The following is a 14,656-nucleotide window of genomic DNA, read 5'->3' on the forward strand; positions in this document are numbered from 1 at the left end:
ACGGCCGGTAAATAGTGTCGCCCGTACCCGGACGAACTGATAGGAACTTGTTTAAAAATTGATAGACCACATCAATTTGGCTCATGCCATTTTGGCTCCGGAACCCTAAAAAGGAAGGAAAAAAAGCTGTCAAGTGCGAGTCAGACTCGTGCACCGCCGGTTCTGTACAAGAGAGATGATATTTTATATTTTTGATTAATGATATATTTTACAGTCAAGATATTCATTATATTTTCTATGCCTGTAGTTTTTCAGATTTTTGTAAAAATGCTTTATTAGTCTGTAATTCTCGTGCAAATTTGACATCTTGTTTTTGTCGACTTTTGAGCTCCTGTAATTCTGATATTACACATTTAGATGAAAATCTGAAAAACCACTGGCATAGATAATTACGTCTAGTCCATGCTTACAAAATTTCATCTATTTCTGTTGCCTAGATTTCAAATGAGACCGGGACTACGTTTGTATAGAGAATGGAACGAAGAGACTTCTCATAAGAGAAACAAGTGAACCCAAAGGCTAAAAATTACACCAACCTAAAAATAGACAATGCAATAATATATACCTATGTAAACTTTTACTGCAAAGAAAAACAACTAAGGCACAGCAGTGTCCGAGTAGACTTTGCCCCTTCAAAGGTAATATAAAGTGAAGAAGTGAGAGTGTTTGAAAAAGAATAACAATTTATTCTTATTTATTTATTTATTCAAATGTAAGATCTTAGAGGTGCGAGCGCAGCCTCAAACCCATGACCCTCTGCCCGAAAGGACATAGCTCAAACCATTAACTACCAAAGCCAATATTACAACGTCTCTTATTTTATGATTGATTACAGCTACGAGTAATGAGCCCTAGTAATTAATTATAGCCGATGAGCTTAGTGGTGGATTATGACTGATGAGCCCATGTGGTGGACTATGGTTGATGAACTCAAGTTGTGGATTATGGTTGTTGAACTCAGGTTGTGGGTTATATGTAGTTGATGAGCCCAGGTGGTGGACTTTATGATTGCTTATTATATTAGCCTATAACTGTATGATTACTGCTGGGTATATCCTATAACTGGATATGTTGTTAAACCAGTGGTGGATTATAGTTTATTTGTTTATTTTTATTTATTTATTTATTTGGCAAAAAATACTTAATACATAACATTATAATTTTCCGTCAGTTCAAGTCAGATTCCAGAATTAATCCAGAAGTCCAGATTTAATTATTACAAACATGTTCAGCGATGATGAGACCGGATTCACCTTCAAGTATAGTTCGGTGCGTGCCAGCCAGCTCACGCGTAAGCAGTTTACCAGCACACACTTCTCGCAGTCCGTAATCCTCGTCTAACGCCACATAGTTGTCACGCGCGCGGAATAAAATAACCGGCGAAGCCAATTTAGCCGCTGGCTTATATGTATCCCCTAGCACTAGCTTACGGTAGAAAGTATACGCTGCAATTTTTACAACCTCCTTTTCAAATCGTAAATCGCTCTCCACGATCAGGTCAGTTACACGAGCGACTCGAGCGTCCCAGTTTTCTAATCCCTCCATTTCGCTAGGAGTAGGCCAATCGGCAAGCTCTTTAGGCGTCTCAATGCTGTTGATTGTTTGAGCGAAATAGAAGAGCGCGTCGGCCTCGTCAGCCTGAGCGGAGCGCCTGGAGCGAGCCTTAACCTTATTGCGGGAGATATGAGTAGCCAAGTAAGCTGGTGAGCCTTCGACAAGTACGAGTCTCACGGAGCAGCCTTTAGATTCCAGTTGCAGTGCCATCTCAAGGGCCACGCAAGCACCGAAGGAATACCCGAGCAGCGTGTATGGTGGCTCTGGTTGTGTGATGCGAACGTGTTTCAAGTAGAAGTGTGCTAATGCTGTCATGCTGTCTAGAGGTGTGCTACGAGTGCATTGTAAGCCGTATACTGCGCCGCGCACGCACGCCGCCACGCCGGCTAGTGAGTCCACTACGCCTTCGATGGGGTGAATCTGTGGTAACAAGGATGTGGTATTATCTTTACTAATATATTGTATTATTATAAAGAGGTAAAGATTGTGAGATTGTAGGGTGTGAATCTCTGGATCTACTGAACCAATTTAGACGAAATTCTGTAAGAAGATAGTTAGAGACCGGAGGAAAACCAAAGGCTAATTTTATCTCGGAAAAATGCGAATTCTGCGCGGACGGTGTTGCAAGCCACAGCTAGTAGTAATTAAATTTATACAGAAAAAAAAGATCTCCCCACCACCTAGTGAAGTCTTGGAGTTACAAGTTTATGATTAAGTTGGATGAAGACTATTGAAGCTAGCCCTAATTTATTTCAACATCATTAGCTTTGTAGAATCTGCCCTTAACATAAACTTTGGACGTGTATAGATATGCAAATTATGTAAAGACGCATTAAACGCATTCAAATATTCTGACCACCCAGACAGCTGCTATACCATTATTTCCCGGAACCTCTAGATTTTCTTAATAGAAGTAGGTAAACTTCTTTGGATGCATAATCCTATTAAAGTATCAGGAAGCAGCAGTGCTTGCACTGTTATGTTTCGGCGTGGAGAGTAAGACAGCCGGTAAAATTACTTGCTCGTGAGGTATCCCATCTTAGGCCTCCAGGTTGGCAACGCGTCTGCAATACCCCTGGTGTTACAGATGTTTATGGGCGGTGGTGATCTCTTACCATCAGGAGACCCACTTATTCGTTTGCCATCCAGTCGAATAAAAAAAAAGGAGTTTACTGAGTTGCGAAGGATAAATGATCTCACCATGAAAACAGGCTTAGCGTCAGCACTAGCAGCCGGTAGAGATGGTAGTTTCACGATCACTTGCTTGGGAATGAGTTCGCCGAAAGTTATAAACGGCACCAATTCGTTACCGTGGTGACCAGTCTTTCTGATAGGTTGGGTTCTGGCGGGTTTCTCTGGCTCGGCAGGCACAGGCGCTTTACTACCCATACTTTGCAGCTTTTTAAACGTGAGCTCTCGAATTTCTCGCACGCTCAGCATTACGCTGTATTCCCGTTCTAAGGTCTGTTTGATTTCAGCCCCCATCAGCGAGTCCATACCTAGCTCTGGTAAAGTTGCATCGTCTGATACCTTGTTTGTTTTTTGGATACCTGCAAAGTAATTAAGTAACACCGCTATCTTTTACTCTGATTACAGATTATTTTAAAGATGTCGCAGCGAATATAGATACATTTCACATAGCTAAGAAAATAGAGGGTTCATGTTATTTAGTTACCTCAAGTGCATGTAACATCACAATCGCTATGCAAGAGTCAGTTAAACCTTATGACGTTATAATTAAAATTTTATGAACAAAAAGAATAATGAGCTATAAACAATTACTTTGTTCACCCGTGAACTTATGGTATATGTAGTCGATGCAACAAATGTCTGTTCATCCTGCTCCTCCTTCTCACTCCCAAACCCAAACCCAACTATCACTACTACTACGCCAATACGTTTCGAACTCAACCAGAGTTCATCCTCAAAGCAACACAACTGTTACCGTCTAACTGTTAGGTTAGGTTAGACTCTAACATCTCAATGAACTCTGGTTGAGTTTGAAACGCGTAAGCGTAGTGTGGTGGTGGTGATAGTTGCAGTTGTGTGATTTGTGTGTGTGTGAGATTCATATAGTGTGGAGGTGGAGGAGCTGCATAAACACAAAACTGTTGCAAAGACGTAGCTATCATGAGGTCGCGGGTGGGCAAAGTAATTGTTAACAGTTTACATTAATATAGACCTCCGCAAAATAATGCTTCATTCACAAATTGGACACAAAAAAAAACAGAAACAAACTTGCGCATACCGAGAATGTTAGCGACGACTAGCTTAAGTTCTTGCGATGGGGCTTTCTGTGGCCGGTGCTTATCTGCCAGCACAAAAGAAGCAGTAACAGCGTGTGGCAGCGCCATTAAGGCACCCAGTGTGGCCAGACACGAGGCTATATGCTGGGGCACAATACCATCAACCTCAGTATCTCCACCATGCCTTGCAATGGCGAACAGTCCAACGTCACCAATGGCGCCCCATTGCACAGCCAGTGCTGGCAGACCGTCAGCTTGCCGCTGCTCGCACAGCCTCTCCATGGCGCTATTGGCCAGTCCATAGTTGCTTTGGCCGGGGTTCCCACGCCCGCATGTTAAGGATGAGAAGACCACGAAGTAGTCCAGTTCTGGTGCTAGCTTGCGAGACGCTGTATCGAGCGCGCGTGTGCCTGTAACACGTAGAAATACATTGAGAGAGAGAGAGAGAGAGACATTTATTTACACATATTCGATACAGATAAAAATACAAGACATTGAAGACATACTCGTAGACTCTTTTTAAGATAATTTATTGAATCAGGCGTTACTTTGCGGAAGCATGTCAATGAACTAGAAGAATTTCTTTGCTCACCCGTGACCTTATGATAGCTAAGTTTATGCAAGATATGCGTGTTTATGCAGTTCCTCCACCTCCACACTGTAAGAAAGCACACAAATAACACAACATCTCACATCTGGTAACATCTGGTAGTATGGTACGGTTGTGTTGCTCATAAAGATGAGCTCTGGTTGATTTTAAAACGCGTCAGTGCATTGTGGTGGTGGTGATAGATGGATAACTAAGCAAAGCTTGTACTATGGGTGCTAGGTTTCGGATAGACGTACATATATTTATAGTGAAATATAAAGTTTTAATTATACTTAAATATATACAAACATCCAAGACTAAAGTACAAACATTCGTATTTATCCTACAAATTTTTGCCCGTCACGGGGATCGAACTCGCGACCGCTAGCTTTGTAGTCAGGGTCACTAATAACTTAGCTGTCCGATTTACCTATTCAATAGATTTAGCGCCTTAGGCTGTGCATTGTCTGTCAGTCAGTCACGCTACTGTTTTATATAAGTAATATTAGGTTACATATTTGAATAACGAAAGTTAAAATATCTACGGGTAAAATGTCGATGTTCAAAATATCGAAAATTAAAATATCGACTGTATCAAAATATCGAAAACTAAAATAACGAAAGTTTATATTGTCGAATGGTTAGATAATCTACGTCCAATATATCGAAAATATATTTATCTACAAAAGTGACATCGAAAGATATAAATATCGAAGTCCAAAATATCGAAGTACAGAGTATCGAATATCCTATGTATGAACTATCACGTGACAGGGTTGACGGAGCTCCGCTTCGCGGAGCTCCTATTCCGCTCAGTTGAGGCACTTCGCGCCTTGACGCAATACTAACCTAACCTAACCTATTGAACATGAATTACCAAAAATATTTGGTTCGGTTAGGTTAGAACTGTGACCACAACAACGCACGAGCCGAGCGAGCGAAGCGAGCGTGCCGCGGCAGCGGCCGGCGAGTTCTAAAAATGACTAGATTATGTAAATAAAATGCTATTAAGAGAAAGGACGAATAAATAAAGCAGATTTGTATGTACGATATTTTAATTTTCGACATTCAAATATGTTGACATTTACAACTTAGATATATTGGCTATCGATATTTTTACTCATTCGATATTTTAATCAATCGACATTTCAATCTTAGACATTTTGACCATAGGTATAACAACTTTCGATATTGTGATACAATCGATAATTTAATTTTCGATATTTTGAACATCGACATTTTAACCGTAGGTATTTTAACTTTCGATATTCAAATATGTAACCGTAATATTATTATATAGAAAGCTTTTACCCGCGGCTTCGCTCGCGTAAATCATAAGCATTTCAAGAAAGCAAGTAATCAAGCGAGCAAGCAAGCAAGCAAGCTTTCAAGTAAGCATGCAATGTGTAATACTTTGAAAATAAACATAAAATTTTATTATATTTTCGATTGACTATTTTGGCGATAATGACTTACACATAAAAATTATAACAAAAAATTGAACCGACTACAAAACACCATGAAAATATAGTTATTTGTGTCACAAGGGAACAAAATGGTGTATTTTTGGCGAGGGCGTAAATTGAATCCAGAATGTAGCGAAGGATTATAAAATAGAATCCTGAGCGTAGGGAGGGATTCTAAAGTAGAATCTTAAGCGTAATGAGGGATTCAAGTGCTAACGCCCAAGACTAGGAGAATTTTGCTCCCGAGTGGCTCATACAACTTTTCACACCGAGCATTAAGAAATTTGAAAAAAATAATCCTAAGCATCCGGCATAGAAAATGGCGTGGCTTTACAATTATCAACTTCAAAAAATGGCATTTGCAATAAAATACTTAGAAAAGCCTTGAACAGAAAAGTTGCACATTGCTCCCTCTCGTCAGGGAGGAAAAGTTACTTTTCTGAAGGAGAGGTGTGAAAAAATAATTAATATCAGTCTGAAGTCGAGCTAAGGCACCGAGCCAGCAGAAATGTGGACATAATAATCGTCTACCTCACCTACATACTAGGTATATATACTATTAGTTATTCTGTGATTTTGGGCTTCAATCACTCCTGCTAGCTCGTGCTGAGGCACCGACTTCTGACTGATAGAAAAATATTTTCATGGTTTTTTGTAGTCGGTTAAATTTTTTGTTTAAATTTTTTTTTCACTCTTTTTACTATAAAATAATAATCTAAGCTTCAATAGTTTAATGTCAACTGCTCGTCAACTTTTACGAAAGATTGCTTTTTTCGATGCAGAGACGTTCATTATTGAGGAGTCCTGGTGCTTCACCACCCGTTCCATTTCACCATATTATTATGCATTACGAGGAGCATAAATTGCTGAGCAACTGTGTTAAAGTAATTGAAATTCATTTTCTTGTTATTGAGTACTAACTCCGATAGTCAACTGTGGTCTTCATCATCAATTCCGCTTCACCACCATTCGTGGGTAGTTTCATGAAAATCAAGTAGACATCCTTGATTGGCCTGCACTGTCTCCACACTTGAACCCCATTGAACATTTATGGGACAAGCATACACATACATACATTTACATTATCATTATTATTATTACGTTTAGAGCAAGATCCAAGGTCATGGTAATAACTTTAAAGCAATACTTGAATAAGTGTCTTTGATAAGGGCTAATTTAGCTAATACCCCAACAAGTTTGCAACTTGGAATCTTTTAGGGCCTACGCTAGCTGGCGTGAGTGTATGGAGCAGGTGCACAACTGCGGGTGCGAGTAAGTACAGGTAAAATCGGCGGATGATCCTGGATGCATGAAGTTAGCATTGCCCGCCCCGTGCAAACCGCATTCAGCAAGCGTAGGCCTTAAGTAGGCCTTAATGGATGCTCCATGAACTTACCATCAATCTTAGGCTTAGCGACGGCTCGGAAACCATCTGGCGTCTGGTTCTCCAAAAAAGCATCGCGCAGCACGGCGGCCAGGTTGAAGATCCCGCCCACAGGCGCCGTGCGTGCCGCCTCACCCAGCAGCGCGCGCGCGCCAGCAGCAGTCGTCGCGTCTAATGTCGATACTTCAACTCGGACGCCTTGTTTACGCCACCTATAGATTTTAACACTGTATCAGTGACCGCACCACCATCTTATCATCTTGGTCATCATACGTCCCACTAAGCACAGGCTCCTTCACAGAATAAGAGGGCCTGGGCGGTAGTTCCCACGTAGGCCCAGTGCGAATAGAAAACTTCACTCCTCCCTCGCGATGTTTTCTTTTACCTTAAAGTGCTTGGTAAATTTGCAATGTATGTTGTATGTGTTTGAAGTGGGACTGGGCTGGCCATGTTTGTCGCATGCCAGACGAGCTTTGGGCCAAGATAACCACCAAGTGGATGCCCACCTACTCGAAAAGGCGACCTGGCAGACCTAGGTGGCGATGGCAGGATGAACTGGACTTCTTCTTGAAGGACTGGCCCTTGTATGCAGGGGACAGAGAGCAGTGGAAGTATTGGGGGGAGGCCTTTGCTCAGCAGTGGGACAGAATAGGATAATAATAATAATAATAATGTTATTTCCCACAAACTCAGAAGTGCGAGCCTAGGTTTGAACCTATGCAGCTATCAGCAGCAGATCGCAAACAGTAAAATTTTATTGTAACTGAAAAAATCATTCTGTTGTTGTAACATAATAAATAATTAATGAATCGGCAAGCGCAACGTAGGATGCACCAAAAAGATGGCCAGATGACCTGGTTCAAGCAACTTGGAGGTTTATGGAGGAGGCCAATGATCAACAGCGGACATTCGGCTGAAATATTATGATCACGATGAATAATTAATGATAATTATGCAAGGAACCTGCGAATGCACCAGGCCTGGTATCCGGTACGTACGCCGCTGCGAGAGTTGAGCACGAGTGCACGCGCACCTCGCTTTATTAGCCAATCACCTAGCTCCAGTCCGAAGCCGCCTAGGCCGCCTGAAAACAAACATGATGTATGAGACATTAACTATCCGGTTCAAAGGGCCAAGCCTAATAAGCCTTTTAGGCAACGTTGTAAAGAAGAATGCTTAAAGCGGTCAAAAGTGGTTACGGAGTGGTGGTCAAGATTGGGTTATTGAATTAAATTCTTGAAAGTATAGCTCCATCGATACTATCGATGATTCTGCCAATGTCGAAGTTGGATAAAAAACTATCGGTAGCTGTTGTACGGTAGCTTCAGCGTGCGGTACCAAGATTGGGTTGAAGAACGGTGGGCGGCTCGTTGGTCGGATGACATCTGACAGTCGGCTGCGCTAATCTGTTAATAAGACTGGCACAAGACCAAGCATAGTGGCGTGAAAATAAAGAGGCTTTTACTCAGCAGTTGGTGGATGTGGGCTGACTTGGTTGAGTGATTGATTGAAGTGGAATTTAAATCACAACATTACCTTCAAAATGTAAACTTGAAGACTTAAATTTGCTATGCTATACGTTGTTACTGGGTTTTAAATTCAGTGAAAACTGTGACTGTTATACTAGAAAAAAAAAAACGAGATAGTTCCTCGATGACGTTAATTTTTTTACGGTTCCACCTCAGTTGGTAAAAGTTTAAACCAGGGTCACTTCGTTTTCCGTCCATCTATCAAACCTCTTTTTTTACGAAGGCGTGGAAGTCTCAAGCTGAAATTTATATCGAATACTCAAGTTGGAGCAGAAAAAAAATCGAACTTCTAAGTTAACGCAATTAAAAAAAAAATTGCCGCGGAATCAAAACCTATAGGGTACTTCCAGTTGTCCTAGAAACTTAAAATTTGGTATGAAGGTAGCCGTTATAGTACAACCAATAATAAAAGTCTGAAAATCTTAATTTTTAATATCTTTCTGTCTATATCAGTACCTAACCATCTAAAATCCCATACTGCATTAGGAAAAGAGGAAAACCTACAAATTTATACGGAACTCTCGGTGTGCAAAGTTACATGCCCGGTTAGTTTTTAAGGACTATTTTATTATTGCTTCATTGCAAGACGATACTCACCCACTAGCACGTAACTCTTAGCGGGGTGCATGTAAGTGCGCGGCAGCGCCGGCAGCAGGCGCGGCGGCGGCGAGTGCACGCCGCTCTCTTCTTCGCGGATACGGATCAGCACCTTGCCGATGTGCTTGCCGGTCGCCATGTACCTGTGACAAGGGGTTGCAGGAAGTTGTCGAGAATGTGGTTTTAATTTGCTTGATCTTGTTAGGTATTGTACTTAGTCGTCCGCCAAACTTAATTGCTAATTATTGCTCTGTGCTGTGATGCTGCGATTAAGAATTTGGAGGGTTCGTTTTGTATTAGTACATGAGGGGGAAAATGAGCATAAAGGGTCCCCTGGTACACAAACATTAGTCTTTTGTTTGTTTAGTTCTAGTAGCATGACTCTCAACCGCGATACTTTTAATATTGACTCCAGGATAAACACAGTGCAAGGATTCCAGATAGACGTGTCGTTAAAAGTCGTCAAATTATCATGTTATACAAATATGTGCCATTCCAGAGATCCTCAAAATAATCTTACCCACAATAATTGCTCGTATGAAGATAGAAGAAAGATAGATTAAATAAGAGTTAGGGTTTGAAAGCGCAGCTTACCTGAACGCCTGTTCTAGCTGACAATCAGCATATACGGTGGAAGGTAGCGGACGTACAGCACCATTGATGATTCCTTCAGCAACGGAACGCACCACCGCTGCCTTATCGGAATTGTCATCAAGCAGCGCATCCAGAAGAATTCCGTGTACTTCGATATTTTTGAGCAACACAGCTACGTTCAGCTCTAAATTTATGCTAGACTTCAGCCTGCCTATTTCTAAGAAGCGGCCGCCTACAGCTCTCAAACAGCGCAGTGAAGCTTGCAACTGGTCGCCGCCGGTCAGCGAATTAAGAACCAGGTCGACGCCCCGGCCGCGCGTATGGTATTGCACTAGCTGCTCAAAGCTGCAGTCAAGTGAGTTTCCTATACGAGCGTCTGAAAGGTTAGGAAAACGATGGAGCAGAAAGGTTCGCTCGTCAGGTGTAGCTACGGTCGTATATACAGTGCAGCTGGCATGTAGCGCAATAGAGATAGCAGCTTGCCCTACATCACTAGCGCCTGCATGCACAAGCACGCTGTCACTGCGCCTCATTCTTCCACGCACCGCTAATGCATAATACGCCGTTGAGTATGCCGCTGGGACTGTAGCTGCTTCTTCCAGTGTCCATGCAGCTGGCACATCCCACATAAAGCCTGCATCAGCGATCACAGTACTTGCAAGTGCTTTGGCTGCTACTATGCCCATCACGCGCTTTCCTGACGAAGAACGCCCGCTAAACTCAAGCCCCAGGATGCATTCCTACAATAAAGAAAGAGCAGTTAGTGACATGTATGGATCAACATTGGAAAGTTTGGTAAGGCGCGGACACTTACATGGCCTGCGAGGTTTTCAGGCAAAGCGTTAAGTGGCAGCTTCCCAGTGGCCAGCATAATGTCACGGTAGTTGATTGGTGCGCAGTACACGCGGCACAGATCAGTTTTCGCGGGTTGGGATACGGTAGTTGCGTGCTTCAGATCACTCTCTATCCAGCACACCGACGACAGGTCGCCGCGAGTCAGAGTGTTGACATACGCATGCTCCACCTGGGGTATTAAAGAAAAATGTTAGCAGAAAAAGTATAAAAGGAAACAGCTCGGTGCGCAGTGAGGCTTACCTGCGTTTGCTCGTGCACTGGGTTATCAACCAGCAGGTGGCGGTAAGTGCCCCAGATGCCAGCGCGTAATACGTTAAAGGAAAGATCTTGTTGAATCTGCGCGCGATAGGCAGGCGAGTCGGGGTCAAAGACATCCTTGGCGTCGGGCAGGTAGTAAACTCGCAGCTTGTCACCGCCCGCCTCGTAGTGCAGGCACGTACCCAGACCAAGCACACCGCTGCTTGCATCGCGTGACCACACATACACACGCAACTCCTCGCTCTCGGCGCGCTTCATGGCATCACGCAGCGCTTCTACCCACGCGAAATCATCGTCGCGTACTTCTAAAACGATGCGTGTTGCGGGATGCGTGGCGACGCGATGGAGCAGCACGTATTCGCAAGCCACCGCGCGCTGCCGCGCTACTGCCACCAGCCCTGCGTCTTTCAGCAGCGCGGCTGTGCCTGGCGTATCTAGTACATCTGCAGGCTCCTCCAACAGCACATGACCTTGAGCTTCTAACGTTGCAGCCAGCGCGTGAAATACATCTACTTGGTGTCGCGCCAAAAGGTTTGCGCCTAGCACCAACTGGTATTTAGAATCCAAACCGTCCAGCAACTGCTTGTTTGTAACCTAGTAAAGACAAAGAGGTTAGAAAATAGCATTTCGTTTGCTACAATTCTGAAGCATATTTAGACTCTTATTTACCTACGTGTAAGAAACTTCATGTAGGGAAAGCTTGAGATTAGTGTTCCTAGGTTTATATTAGAATCAAAAGGTTTTCGAATGCGTCCGCGGACCAGGAGACGAGCTGTCGTTAGGCCTCCAACAAGATGGAGCGACGACCTGGTTAAGATCGCGGGATCGCGGTGGATGGAAAAGCACAAGACCGGTTTTGAGTGGAGAGCCTTGGGGGAGGCCTATGTCCAGCAGTGGACGTCTTTCGGCTGACATGAAGATGATGATGATGATGAATGTAGGGATGGCCATTCATCTTGGTCTGCCCTCTGGCCCTGGTGCTGGTTATACCAAATTCACACACACACACACACACACACATAGGGCTATGCGGTTTGGGCTTGATGGCAATAGGTATTATTCCGGTATTCAAATTTGAAAACGGTAAATCCGGTATTTCGTAATTTTTCGGTATTTTCCATATTTTCCTTTATTTTTCTTTCTTTCTGTATAAGTCTGTTGTTTTGTTGAAATATAACCAATTTACATGAAAAGCAAGATTTTAATAAACTTCCTTTTAATGAGCAAGTATTAAATAATAAAAACTAAAAAGTTGTTAATCTTTAACTAATACTTATATAATACGGAATTGGATTCTCTAATTCTTCGGTGAAAATTGTTTCACCGATTTATTAGTTCCCAACCAATTTTTTTCGCATAATTTCTTTTGCTTGTACGAGGCTCATTAAATATCCAGTCAAGCTTGAAAGGTCATCTACTGATGAAATCTACGCTCCGCCGGAACCAGATCAGTTCCAAAACCCCGAGAGCTTTTTCAGCTCAAACTTCAACCATTTCGAATGCCTAGGTAGCGACGTGGACGATTACAACGACGGGTTTGTGGAAGCTGTCCATACGATCGGATCTAACTTCTTCAAAACCCGCCGTACTAGAACCAATAAGCTCTCGCATTCTGGCCTTAGGCTCTATGGAGGTGAGGCGTGAGATGCTGCTACAGTCTTCTGGTGACGCTTATTGTCGCTATCAGCAGTTCAATAGGCAGATCTCAAAATCTCTGAAGCGCGATGTATGCCGATTTAACACTAAATAATAGCATTGAAGAGGCTATTGAGCGTATCTGAGACTCTAAGGTGTTTACCAGGGATCTGTCTGTAAGTCAAAGCCGGTTAATGAAGTTGAAGACCGACGACGGCAGAATCATTTCATCCAAACCTGAGCTGTTGGGGAAAACGAGAGGTTTTATGGATAGCGTCACGAAACCCGAACACCCGTCGAATCTAGCAAGACCCGAGGGCTAGATTAACCCGACACTATCACGAAGACATCCCAGACGTCAGCCTGTACGAGATTAGTATGGCCTCAAATAGCTTAAGAATGACAAAGCCCCGGGTGACGATGAAAGTACAGCGAACTCTTGAAGGCGGGTGGTAAACCAGTCCTTAAGGACCTTAAGACGCCGTTTAGTTCGTTCTCCACCAAGGGGAAACACTGAAGGCATGGAACAGACAAGTGATGGTGCCCACTTCAAAAAAGGTGATAACACTTTGCTGAAGAATTATAGACCCATCTCACTTCCTGAGCCATGTTTAACAAGCTGTTTTTCAGGGTCATCACAAATCGTCTCGCAAGCAGGTTTGACGATTTCCAGCCTCCCGAACAAGCCGGCTTCCGAAAACTATAGTACCGTAGACCACATGTACGTTGCGGCAGGTTATACAGAAGACCAAAGGGTATAACTTCCCCCTTTGCCTTGCATTTGTGGACTACGAGAAAGCCTTCGATTCGATCGAGACTTGGGCTGTGATGCAGGCTCTCCAGCGGTGCAGTCGACTACGGTATATCGAAGTGTTGAAGTGTCTGTACAAAAACGCCACTATGTCCGTCCGATTACATGACCAGAGCACGAAGCCTATTCCTCTGCAGCGGGGAGTCAGACAAAGAGATGTGATCGCTCCGAAAACTGTTCACCGTTGCATTGGAGGATGCTTTTAAGGTCTGGACTGGAAAGGACGAGGCATCAACATTAATGGCGGGTACTTCACTCGCCTTCGATTCGCCGACCTCAGCAGTTTCCGACCGAGTTGGCCTAAAAATAAACATGGGCAAGACGAAAATCATGTTCTAACTAATGTCCATGTTGTCCCAACTCCCGCAATAGTCGGGGGCTCTGCGCTCGAAGTTGTTGACGGCTATGTATACCTGGGACAAACGGTCCAGTTAGGTAGGTCCAACTTCGAGAAAGCTTACACTACAAATAAGCAAAGCAAACTTGTGCGCGGTAAATTTGAAATTTGAAAGTAGATTAAGAGGTAGGTAAGTAACTTCAAAAGCCATAAGTCTGAAGACTCTGAAGACAAGTTATTAAAAGTGCTTTCTTGTTTGAAATAAAGTCGACTATTACTATTTAAGCACAGTCAAAATACCGAAAAACCGTTTTGTAGATATTTTAATACCGGTATTAAAAGAGGGGAAAAAATGACCGGTATCCCGGTTTTTCGGTAATACCGAATACCGGTATCCATGCCCTACACACACACACACACACACACACACACCACGCACGCACGCAAGCACGCACGCACGCGCCACACACACACAGCACACACACACACACACACAAATACACACACACACACCACACACACACACACACACACACACATACACATAACATACACAAATATATTTTTTTATGTAGCCTGTAATATGTCTTACTGCTGGGGCAAAGCCTTCCTTTTCTTTCGCTCTTCCCTATCATGAGCATGATCCTGCCATCGAGCTGAAAAGCGCTCAGGTCGTCCCGCCATCTCAATTAATAATAATGTTATTTCGGGTGTGACTTGAAGGCCGAATAAATATCTCAAAAGGCCAGAGTTTTTCATTGAAAGGTCGGCAGTCTTGGGCACACCCAAAAACATGTGCGA

At 43.2% G+C, this 14,656-nt stretch overlaps 1 protein-coding gene across 1 annotated transcript in view; it reads right to left on the bottom strand.

Annotated features, from left to right (window-relative positions):
* Positions 1–1,208: 1,208 nt before the first annotated feature.
* Positions 1,209–14,656, bottom strand: part of LOC141440167 (fatty acid synthase-like) — a 21,524-nt gene continuing 8,076 nt past the window's right edge. Inside the window, exons 6-14 of the mRNA XM_074104630.1 lie at positions 11,055–11,666; positions 10,774–10,983; positions 9,960–10,699; positions 9,366–9,508; positions 8,203–8,323; positions 7,252–7,451; positions 3,803–4,210; positions 2,755–3,104; positions 1,209–1,974 (exon numbers count right to left, since the gene is read on the bottom strand). Of these exons, the coding sequence (XP_073960731.1) occupies positions 1,210–1,974; positions 2,755–3,104; positions 3,803–4,210; positions 7,252–7,451; positions 8,203–8,323; positions 9,366–9,508; positions 9,960–10,699; positions 10,774–10,983; positions 11,055–11,666 (3,549 nt within the window). The 3' untranslated portion in view covers position 1,209. The remainder of the gene's footprint in view (positions 1,975–2,754; positions 3,105–3,802; positions 4,211–7,251; positions 7,452–8,202; positions 8,324–9,365; positions 9,509–9,959; positions 10,700–10,773; positions 10,984–11,054; positions 11,667–14,656) is intronic.

This window comes from Choristoneura fumiferana, chromosome 22 (genome assembly GCF_025370935.1).
Source record: "Choristoneura fumiferana chromosome 22, NRCan_CFum_1, whole genome shotgun sequence".
NCBI classification, from domain to species: domain Eukaryota; kingdom Metazoa; phylum Arthropoda; class Insecta; order Lepidoptera; family Tortricidae; genus Choristoneura; species Choristoneura fumiferana.